General features: G+C 44.3%; 2 protein-coding genes across 2 annotated transcripts in view; both read left to right on the top strand.

Moving 5' to 3' along the window:
• The first annotated feature begins 847 nt into the window (after positions 1 to 847).
• On the top strand, positions 848 to 2,383 carry LOC115165171 (forkhead box protein D5-B-like). The gene has a single exon (XM_029718198.1). It carries the CDS (start codon positions 931 to 933, stop codon positions 1,984 to 1,986), a length of 1,056 nt encoding a protein of 351 aa, XP_029574058.1. The 5' UTR covers positions 848 to 930; the 3' UTR covers positions 1,987 to 2,383.
• Positions 2,384 to 3,422: 1,039 nt separating this feature from the next.
• The window catches only part of pgm5 (phosphoglucomutase 5), a 42,304-nt gene continuing 33,979 nt past the window's right edge, over positions 3,423 to 11,747 (top strand). Inside the window, exons 1-3 of the mRNA XM_029716506.1 lie at positions 3,423 to 4,228; positions 5,783 to 5,945; positions 10,004 to 10,150. Of these exons, the coding sequence (XP_029572366.1) occupies positions 3,971 to 4,228; positions 5,783 to 5,945; positions 10,004 to 10,150 (568 nt within the window). The 5' untranslated portion in view covers positions 3,423 to 3,970. The remainder of the gene's footprint in view (positions 4,229 to 5,782; positions 5,946 to 10,003; positions 10,151 to 11,747) is intronic.

Here is an 11,747-nt window from a genome sequence, read left to right as displayed (position 1 = left end):
CCAGTTACATTAATAACGAATGTAAAACAAAAAAAGAACGATAGCAAAAATTTGTTATGTAGAAATTATTTCATACTCCACATTTAGGGGGGCCACAAGGGGGTGCAAAATTGTTGCCACAGGGGCACTAGAACCGCTAGTGATCCCGAGGTGGCAAACTAAACCAAACCACGGGGGTCTGGGGGGTAAAACGCTGCGTTTATTATCAGGGGTAGGCGTGGTGTTCAAACTTCACATCGCATCCCCGTCTCCAGCCGAGCTACTGTGCTACTCTATTCTCTGCCGGGCGGAGGCCCTGCGTAGCTTTTAATAGGCCTAATTGAACAGGTTCTCGGTCTAACGTTGACCTGTGAATAAAGTTGAGCACACTGTATATCAATTAACATTATAAAGTTGACCGCAATGTATTTGCATTTGTAGACATAATGTGTCATGTCTGGAGCGGGAATCTGATAGACGGACCTGGATACGCATGGGGGATCTTGCTAAAAATCACCATCTGATTCTACCCTCACTTTGTAATAAATCATTTTTGCAAACTATATATATGCCTACATTTGATACGTGTATTTCACCCTAAAAGTCTTATGATTCATGAACTTTGAGGTGTCTGCATACTAGATCAATTATGTATGTGAGGATTCTCCGGATTAGTTTTCCCTTTGTCTGCCCTGACACCCTGGGGCGAGGAACTACTCTGATAGGTCTGAGTGTGACTGGGCTGTGGCGGGGCGGGAGGTACAACAACAGCCCACTAATAAAAAAACGAAACTCCCACGGTCAACACAAACAGGCTGACCAGGACCACAGGGACAGGAGGAGCCGAGAAAGTCAGAGAAGAGGTAATTGCGCTTTTACGCATGTTAAGAATTAATGATACGGTGGTCAGAGTTTCGCTTTTACGCGTGTGTGGACGTTGTGGTCTGAGCCATGACCCTCTCCAAGGAGTATGAAACGTCCCAGCAGACTGGCTTGCCACTGGACGATGATGAAGTATACATAGCGGGAGAGGACGAGCCTGTCCTTGACCGGCATCTTCTCTACCGGACCGACAACACCAGGGAGCCTAGCTCATCCGCCGAGTCCAGCGTCGAACTGGACTGCTCTGAGTTCGACTCATCTGGGGAGAGCGAGAATAGTTTCTGTGCAGACACACCTTCATTGGGAAGACCTCACGGTTCTGTAAAGCCCCCGTATTCCTACATCGCTCTCATCACCATGGCAATCTTACAGTGTCCTCTGAAGAAACTGACGCTGAGTGGCATCTGCGACTTCATCAGCAACAAGTTCCCCTACTACCGGGAGAAGTTTCCGGCGTGGCAGAACTCCATCAGGCACAACCTGTCACTCAACGACTGCTTTATCAAGATTCCGAGAGAGCCTGGAAACGCAGGCAAAGGCAACTACTGGTCTCTGGACCCCGCATCTGAGGACATGTTTGACAACGGCAGCTTTCTCCGGCGCAGGAAGAGGTTTAAGAGAAACCAGCCGGAGCATATGAAAGATGGACTCATGTTTTACCCAAACTTTAGCTGTTACGGGCCTTACGGGCGACCTTACTGCGTCCAAAGCCAAGTGAGCGTACCGGCTGCCCCTCTCTGGTATATGCCCGTTCAGGACGGGCTCGTGATGCTACCTTCCTCCTACCTACCATACCCGAGTCTAAGCAGCAGCTGTAAGGTAGATGCCCCCAAGGACTTCAGAATGCAACTTTACGCAGCAACTCCCGCAGTACAGAAGGCTGCGAGCGACACACATACGAAGTGTTCATTCAGTATTGACAGCATTATGAGTAGAACCTTTCCTTATGTATCACATAACTCAATACCACAGAACTCCAACCCCCATTGTTCTGTTGATCTTCTCACGGGCCCTGCTTGTTTGGTTCCCGAGCCTGATTCCAGCTCCAATGACTCCATTCTGCTCATGTGCAATGTTGAGCGCTGCTCCTTCAATAACAGAGACTGTCCCAATGTCTTACCTTAGTTGTTGAACTGTTTGTTTGTTATAGCTTTAACCAAAGAAACCTCTGTGTTTGTATACAAGTGATAAAATGATCCAATGGAGGCACGTTTACGCATTTCTCAAAGAAATGATTTAAACTGCGTGTTGTTTATGTTCATTCAATGTTGAATACAGTATGTCAAATGAAGTTAATGTAAATATGAAGACTGGTAATATATTTGTTAAAATATGGCGTCAATGTGAAAGTGGAACCACTTTTGCCAAATGTTTAAAAATCCATTGTGTTGTGATTTTCGACATTGAAATGAAACAATAAAAAATTGTTTGACCGTACCGGCAGGTTTTTTTTTTGCGGTGTTTGGTTATGCTTAGGCCAACTTATTTCCTTCCCCACATTTTATTACACGTAGAAATTGACTGCTAAAGATGCCATCTATTAGTACTAAATAACCTGAGGAAATAATTCCACCTAAAGGTTTACAATTTCAGTTTCTGGAAAACCAGGTCTAAATTAGCAGGACTATAATATATTGCACAGACTTACTTCGCAAAAAGGCAAAATCGGTATCTGAACAGCAAATGATAGTATACGATCTACTTACGATCTTGTTATTGTGAATTATTGCAAGCGTAGGCTATATTTATTTTCAGCAATTCTGTTTGTCCTGTAATTGGCGAAACATAACTCTTGTTTGTCACTCAAACAGATCAGTCTCATCATTGCGAATTTCGTGCCCTGTTTTGTTTTATTGCAAATAATTCTTGTAATATTTAATTGAATCGCTTTTAAATACATATTAAATACCAATTAAAATACAATTGATTCCATCTTAATTTACTTAAAAATCGAATGAAAACTTGAGAACGTCTGCATCCAGCTGTAGGCCAGTTCAATGCTGCCACCGTGTGGCCCAGGTTTAATGCATTTCAATACAGACAACTACTTTTATAGGACCAATGGCCTACAATTTTGCAAAGCACTTTCTACAAAAATGTATTTCCTTGATTTTGCTCCTGGTTGCGCTGTCCACTAAGTTATGCATCAGTGAACCAGCCCGTATGCTTCTCTCTCTCTGGCCACCCATAACGCATCTTGCTCTTCTGATGTTAGCTTTTATGCATTATAGTACAAAGAGAGCGAGAGAGATAGAGAGAGCTGCCATTGAACAAGACGCACTCCATTTTTGTCACAGTTTATTTCTTTTTGAAAGGGAGTGGATTTCATGTTATCATTCTACTCCATTAGCTTAAAGTATCATATTAAAACCAACGAGTGTGTTTTACTTTACCACGTACTATATTTCCTAATATGTGGGACAGGGGAGGTCTACTGACGCATTGCCTTGCCCATGGCCAACAGTGCGCCCTCAGGTCCTGCCTCGTCACTTTTCCGCATGTCTTTGACCGTTAACTGCTTAACGCTCGCTCGCACACTGACAGTGCTTTGCCTTGTACAGCCCCAGCCCGACACAATTCTCCCCGTACTCCACCGGGCTATTTTTGTCCAGAGGCGCAGCTGATTGTAGGGGCTTTTGGCCCTCCCTGATTTTGGCAGGCGCATGTCCTTGTGGAGAGTCGGGCTTATTTGGAAAATAGGGAGTTGTCAGGCGGAAGAGAAGACTGGGCTTAATATTACATTAGCCTATCCAAAGCTCTCACTGCAAGTTTTCTGTGGCATGTGTTTAAAACCCTACAGCAGGCCTAGAACTAGCGTTTATCTCAAACCGAGTTTACAAGCCAAGGAATTTGTTGACGGGGATTTATCATCTTAATAGCCATCCCTCTGGAAAGCGCTGGTGTGCTGTCATTGCGTAAACGCATCCCCCCACCTCCCTCGAAAGTGCTACTTCTGGAGGACTTAGAGCGGACATCACTGGACCTCTCACCTCCCTAACACAGTCCGTCTCCTACATATGTTTGACTCTCCACCTCTATCCAGCCGACAGTGAGTCATCCCCGGTATAGCCAGTCGACCCGCCACTCCCGGTGGGTTCTTGTGCGGAGGATGGAGACGAACCCCATTCCCGTGGTAACGGTCCAGACGAGCCCGTTTGATGACCAGCGGCCCGGTACCAACGGGCTGCGGCGGAAGACGGCTGTGTTCGAGGGCAAGAAGAACTACCTGCAGAACTACATCCAAAGTGTACTGTCGTCCATCGACCTGAGGGACCGCCAGGGATGCACGATGGTGGTGGGCAGCGATGGACGCTACTTCAGCCGAGCAGCTACAGAGATTACAGTTCAGATGGCCGCTGCCAACGGGGTAAGACAAGAATGTCATGTCAGAAAGTTTGGAATAGTTCAGGGTTCGTGATGATGATGATAATGATCATGATAAACGAAGCACAGAAATAGCATAATAAACCATGGTATTTTATTGTTAATCCTCCATATGCCTATGGCTCGTATAAACGATGGTTTATACAGCTGAAACTCGCGTCAAGTGCATACAAGGGAATGCTGTACACTAGTTTACCTAGCATAGCTGTTCATGCGCCTCTGAAACGATTAGTCAGTCCAGTGGCCTTGTTTTTAACAACACTCAGGTTTATGGCGATAGGCGTACGTGCATATAGATAGGCAGGCTATGTTACAACCTAAAGCTCATACCCTCTCCCAGTGTCAGTGTGTTTCTGTGTGTGTGTGTGTGTGCGTGCGTGCGCGGGCCTGCGTGAGTGGCGGAGCCTTTTAACCATTTGCGCAGAGCGCTTGGAAAGAACAGCGGTCTATTCTCAGATCTATGCGACAACAAGCTTGGTGAAATACCTAAAGGAAAAACTGAGGGGAATGTATTTGTTTTAAGATGGGTCTATTTTTCTGCTGGCCCAGCTTAATGTCTCCTGCCTTATCGGCTGTTCAATCCCTCGTCCACTCCTGCCCCCGCGCCACTCAGCTACAATCCTCCCTGCTTCGTTCGAAGCTTTGGGGATACCCAGTTTAGTGGCCACGAGCCAAACTCACAGGAGATAAGCGCTGGGAAGACATTGAAGGAATATTTGTGATATTCTGGGGGCAGAGTATGGAATGATGATAGGCGTGTAGACCTACAACGGGTCGCTGACAGGGCATGGCAGGTGTTAAGTGCGCACCCAAAGGGCACTATTCGATCCAAAGCGGTCTGAGATATGTTTAAATATAAAAAAATATATAGAGAGAGAATGTTGTCATTAACACAGCTGATTTTATTTTGTTTTCAAACCATACAAATGTTTTTGCTCTTATGCCAAAAACAAGGTAACCGGGTTTGATTGAATAGAGCCAAGAGTATCTCTCTCTCTCTCGAAATCCTGAAGTGAGGAGATGCGCCGACGTCATAATAATTCATTCCACATGAATGAGGACACTTTTATTTAGAATAGTTGAGATGCTACAGCCTAGGGACAGAACATGCGAGACTGTTCGTGCCGCTTCAATAAATGGATGTAGACGCCCATGATGACTGTCTGGAATGTAGCCTAGTCCAAGCCTGATAGAACGTCTGGAACCTCAGTCCGTGCCAAATTCTGGACGCATCTGGTCTGGAAAGATGAAGCCCTGAGCCTCATGACAGAAGCCACATGACCAGTTCTAGAAAACATCTCTTGACTAAAGGCATGACATGAAGCTCATTACAATAAAGAAATGCGAATTAAGTAATTCTGTAAACTACACTGAGCTAGTCTACAATAATAGGCCTTTTCATTCTTGAATTGCGATGTTTGTACATGCCTTAGTCTTGAATAATGTATGATACGATGAATTACTTCAATATGAACAATGTGAATGAGATTCAGTCAGCTAAAGTTCCTCAAACTCTCCTTCTGTCTGTTTCTTTCAGATTGGTCGGCTGGTGATTGGACACAACGGCCTCCTCTCCACCCCTGCTGTGTCCTGCATCATCAGGAAGATCAAGGCCATTGGTGGAATCATCCTGACAGCCAGTCACAATCCAGGAGGCCCCGGGGGAGACTTTGGGGTCAAATTCAACGTGGCCAATGGAGGTGAGGGGCTTATTTGACTGATTGCTGTCAACCTGCCAGCCAGTCAATCTGTCAGTCAGTTAAAAGATTGATGGACGTCCTCCTACCTAAGGGGTTTTCGTGCTTGCTCTTCTTGGCTTTATGCCCAGGTATTAGTGGGCTCTTTATTATAAATGTGTTTGTTAAAAGTGCTATATGAATACAATATTGGTGATTTATTGACTGAGTTAAGAGAGTTGGCACCATAGCCCACTCACAGCCCCAGCAATTATCCGTGTATTATCTTAACAAGGAATACTCACATATTCCTGAAGTTCCATCATGGACAGGCCTTCCCGAGTCCCCAGGGCTTTACTGTGGAATCTCAGTCATCTTCCAGTCGTATAAATAGAGCAAAGTGGTGTTGCTCTCCTCATCCCTCATGTCTCACGCAACAGTAGTTATCTTTCAGAGCCCACAGACTGTGGCTCTCCAAAGGATAATACACAATGTTCACTTTGTCAATGTCTACATGACTCCAGTAGCTTCTTACAATCCTAAACATGGTACATAAAAGATGACGACTTTTCAGTAATATGACTTCTCAATTTAGAGCAAAATGTTATTTAACTTCCTATGCATAACAGTGGTGCATTAAAATGCCACCACAGGCTTCACTGTTCTTAAACATGTACAGTGCCTTGCAAAAGTATTCATCCCCCTTGGCGTTTTCCCTATTTTGTTGCATTACAACCTGTAAATTAAATGGATTTGGGGGGGGGGGGGGATTTCATGTAACAGACATACACAAAATAGTCCAAATTGGTGAAGTGAAATCAAAAAAATAACTTGGATTAAAAAAAAAATTCAAATAAATTTTTGGGGAAAAGTGGTGCTTGCATATGTTTTCACCCCCTTTGCTATGAAGCCCCTAAATAAGATCTGGTGCAACCAATTACCTTCAGAAGTCACATAATTAGTTAAATAAAGTCCACCTGTGTACAATCTAAGTGTCACATGATCTCAGTATACGCTACCGTTCAAAAGTTTGGAGTCACTTAGAAATGTCCTTGTATTTGAAAGAAAAGCACACTTTTTGTCCATTAAAAAAACATCAAATTGATCAGAAATACAGTGTAGACATTGCTGTTGTAAATTAATATTGTAGCTGGAAACGGATGATTTTTAATGGAATATCTACATAGGCATACAGAGGCCCATTATCAGCAACCATCACTCCTGTGTTCCAATGGCACGTTGTGTTAGCTAATCCAAGTTTATAATTTTAAAAGGCTAATTGATCATAAGAAAACCCTTTTGCAATTATGTTAGCACAGCTGAAAACTGTTGTTCTGATTAAAGAAGCAATACAACTGGCCTTCTTTAGACATTTTACATTTACATTTTACATCATTTAGCAGACGCTCTTATCCAGAGCGACTTACAGTAGTGAATGCACACATTTCATAATTTTTTTTTCTTCGTACTGGCCCCCCGTGGGAATCGAACCCACAACCCTGACGTTGCAAACACCATGCTCTACCAACTGAGCTACAGGGAAGTTGAGTATCTGGAGAATCAGCATTTGTGGGTTCGATTACACTCTTAAAATGTCCAGAAACAAAGAACTTTCTTCTGAAACTCGTCAGTCTATCTTGTTCTGAGAAATGAAGGCTATTTCATGCGAGAAATTGCCAAGAAACTGAAGATCTCGTACAATGCTGTTTAGTACTCCATTCACAGAACAGCGCAAACGGGCTCTAACCAGAATAGAAAGAGGAGTGGGAGGCCCCAGTGCACAACTGAGCAAGAGGACAAATACATTAGAGAGTCTAACAGACACCTCACAAGTCCTCAACTGGCAGCTTCATTAAATAGTACCCACAAAACACCAGTCTCAACGTCAACAGTGAAGAGGTGACTCCGGGATGCTGGCCTTTTAGGGTTTCTAGGGTTTCAAAAGTTTAAAATCATTTACAGAGAAAATGACAGTAAGGGCGCCAATGACATCTCTATTTTCAAGTTGTCGCTTTATCTTGATTGAGGGTCGGGTGTATCACTGGGTAATGAGATAGCCAACATGGTTGATTATAGATTAAGTCCGCTCACACACTAATCTAATGTTTCCTCATAGCATCTGGCCCTTGAGCAAGGGGCCCAATTACACCAAGTCTCAACAATTAGCGCTTCGTAAAACCTGACCTTATTGTAGTCAGTAAGATGCTTATCAGATTTGGCATGTAGTCATCATTAACAGTAAATACTATAACGTTTTTAGGTCCTCCTGGACTGAAGTTGAACACATAATTATGAGGATTAACACAATTGCAGTAGGTAGGTCCAAATGTGAAGTGTATCAAGAATAAACTGGAATAGTTCACAGTGAGGGGGGGAGTTCTTGTTTAGTTCCTGTCCCCCACCTTTAGTACTGTTGAGATGAACTGTTCCTGTAGGACCTCTTTGTCCAGGTTTCTCCCCGTAGAGGTGAGGGGATACAAAGGCTTTATTGAGTGAGGTATGCATCAGAAGAATTCATTCATACACACACACACACTTATACACACACACACACACACACACACACACACACACACACACACACACACACACACACACACACACACACACACACACACACACACACACACACACACACACACACACACACACACACACACACTTTGTTCAGAGACTTAGACATACATACAGTACAGCTGTTCTGAAAGTCCCCAGAGTCTGCAACACCACTAAGCAAGGGGCACCACCAAGCAAGCGGCACCATGAAGACCAAGGAGCTCTCCAAACAGGTCAAGGACAAAGTTGTGGAGAAGTACAGATCAGGGTTGGGTTATAAAAAAATATCAGAAACTTTGAACATCCCACTGAGCACCATTAAATCCATAATTAAAAAATTGAAAGAATATGGCACCACAACAAACCTGCCAAGAGAGGGCCGCCCACCAAAACTCACAGACCAGGCAAGAAGGACATTAATCAGAGAGGCAACAAAGAGACCAAAGATAACCCTGAAGGAGTTGCACTGCTCCACAGCGGAGAATGGAGTATCTGTCCATATGACCACTTTAAGCCGTACACTCCATAGAGCTGATCTTTACAGAGGAGTGCACAGAAAAAAAGCCATTGCTTAAAGAAAAAAATAAGCAAACACGTTTGGTGTTCGCCAAAACGCATGTGGGAGACTCCCCAAACATATGGAAGAAGGTACTCTGGTCAGATGAGAATAAAATGTAGCTTTTTGGCCATCAAGGAAAATGCTGTCTGGCGCAAACCCAACACCTCTCATTACTCCGAGAACACCATCCCCACAGTGAAGCATGGTGGTGGCAGCATCATGCTGTGGGGATGTTTTTCATCGGCAGGGACTGGGAAACTGGTCAGAATTGAAGGAATGATGGATGGCGCTAAATACAGAGAAATTCTTGAGGGAAACCTGTTTCAGTCTTCCAGAGATTTGAGACTGGGACAGAGGTTCACCTTCCAGCAGGACAATGACCCTAAGCATACTGCTAAAGCAACACTTGAGTGGTTTAAGAGGGAATATTTAAATATCTTGGAATGGCCTAGTCAAAGCCCAGACCTCAATCCAATTGAGAATCTGGGGTATGACTTAAAGATTGCTGTACACCAGCAGAACCCATACAACTTGAAGGAACTGGAGCAGTTTTGCCTTGAAGAATGGGCATACATTTCAATGGCTAGATGTGCCAAGCTTATAGAGACATACCCCAAAAGACATGCAGCTATAATTGCTGCAAAAGGTGGCTCTTCAAAGTATTGACTTTGGGGGGGTGCATAGTTATGCACGCTCAAGTTTTCATTTTTTTTGTCTTATTTCTTGTTTGTTTCACAATAAAATAGAAGTTGTATCTTCAAAGTGGTAGGCATGTTGTGTAAATCAAATGATACAAACCCCCCAAAAATCAATTTTAATTCCAGGTTGTAAGGCAACAAAATAGGAAAAATGCCAAGGGGGGTGAATACTTTCGCAAGCCACTGTATAACAACAACCATAGACCAGGAACAGGTCAAATAATGTGCAAACATTGGTGTCCATGGTAACCGTGTCCCCCACCCCATAGGCCCGTCTCCGGACACGGTGATGGAGAAGATTGCCCAGGTGAGTAGGACCCTGGAGGAGTATGCCATATGTCCTGACCTCCGCATTGACCTGGCCAGGCTGGGACGCCACGACTTTGACCTGGAGAACAAGTTCAAACCCTTCAGAGGTACTGGACTCACACACGGGCTAGACACACACAGACCAGACACACACAGAGCCAGGGGCGTAGAAGCGCCTCTGACATTGGGGGGAACTATTTTTCTACGTGGGATTTTTTGTTGTTGAAAAAAATAGGTTTTAAATGCTCATTTCTAGTGACTTTAGAAAAAAGGATACAGAAAAATATGAACTTACAAATGGTCAAATTTACAAGGCTAAGGGGGGCCCTTGTAGAGAGGCACTTGCTCCGATACAGTCCAATCAGTCTTGAGGGCCATGGCCATTCGTACTGTACTGAATACCAGTGTGACTGTTAATGTGCATGTATTCAATTACACAACCATTTTGTACTCTTTCTCTGCTACTGTATGATTCATTTCCTAGTATTTTTCTCAGTTCCACTATGTCAGGTTGTTACAACTGCTGCTCTACATACAGTATGGGTTGAAACTTAATGTAATATTTTCAACTTATAATACAGTTAGTTATATGTTATGTTTTAATAAATATAAAAGGTAGGCATGAAAGGTCAAACTGAAATTAATAAATCTCCACTCTGCAAAATTATATATATATATATATATATATACTGCTCAAAAAAATAAAGGAAACACTTAAACAACACAATGTAACTCCAAGTCAATCACACTTCTGTGAAATCAAACTGTCCACTTAGGAAGCAACACTGATTGACAATACATTTCACATGCTGTTGTGCAAATGGAATAGACAACAGGTGGAAATTATAGGCAATAAGCAAGACACCCCCAATAAAGGAGTGGTTCTGCAGGTGGAGACCAAAGACCACTTCTCAGTTCCTATGCTTCCTGGCTGATGTTTTGGTCACTTTTGAATGCTGGCGGTGCTTCCACTCTAGTGGTAGCATGAGACGGAGTCTACAACCCACACAAGTGGCTCAGGTAGTGCAGCTCATCCAGGATGGCACATCAATGCGAGCTGTGGCAAGAAGGTTTGCTGTGTCTGTCAGCGTAGTGTCCAGAGCATGGAGGCGCTACCAGGAGACAGGCCAGTACATCAGGAGACGTGGAGGAGGCCATAGGAGGGCAACAACCCAGCAGCAGGACCGCTACCTCCGCCTTTGTGCAAGGAGGAGCAGGAGGAGCACTGCCAGAGCCCTGCAAAATGACCTCCAGCAGGCCACAAATGTGCATGTGTCTGCTCAAACGGTCAGAAACAGACTCCATGAGGGTGGTATGAGGGCCCGACGTCCACAGGTGGGGGTTGTGCTTACAGCCCAACACCGTGCAGGACGTTTGGCATTTGCCAGAGAACACCAAGATTGGCAAATTCACCACTGGCTCAATGTGCTCTTCACAGATGATAGCAGGTTCACACTGAGCACGTGACAGACATGACAGAGTCTGGAGACGCCGTGGAGAACGTTCTGCTGCCTGCAACAGCCTCCAGCATGACCGGTTTGACGGTGGGTCAGTCATGGTGTGGGGTGGCATTTCTTTGGGGGGCCGCACAGCCCTCCATGTGCTCGCCAGAGGTAGCCTGACTGCCGTTAGGTACCGAGATGAGATCCTCAGACCCCTTGTGAGACCATATGCTGGTAAAGAAAAAAAGAATTTAATAAGACC

Source organism: Salmo trutta, chromosome 27, assembly GCF_901001165.1.
Source record: "Salmo trutta chromosome 27, fSalTru1.1, whole genome shotgun sequence".
Classification (NCBI taxonomy): Eukaryota; Metazoa; Chordata; class Actinopteri; order Salmoniformes; family Salmonidae; genus Salmo; species Salmo trutta.
Note: the sequence above shows the minus strand (reverse complement) of the source record. Positions and strands in the feature narration are given on the sequence as shown.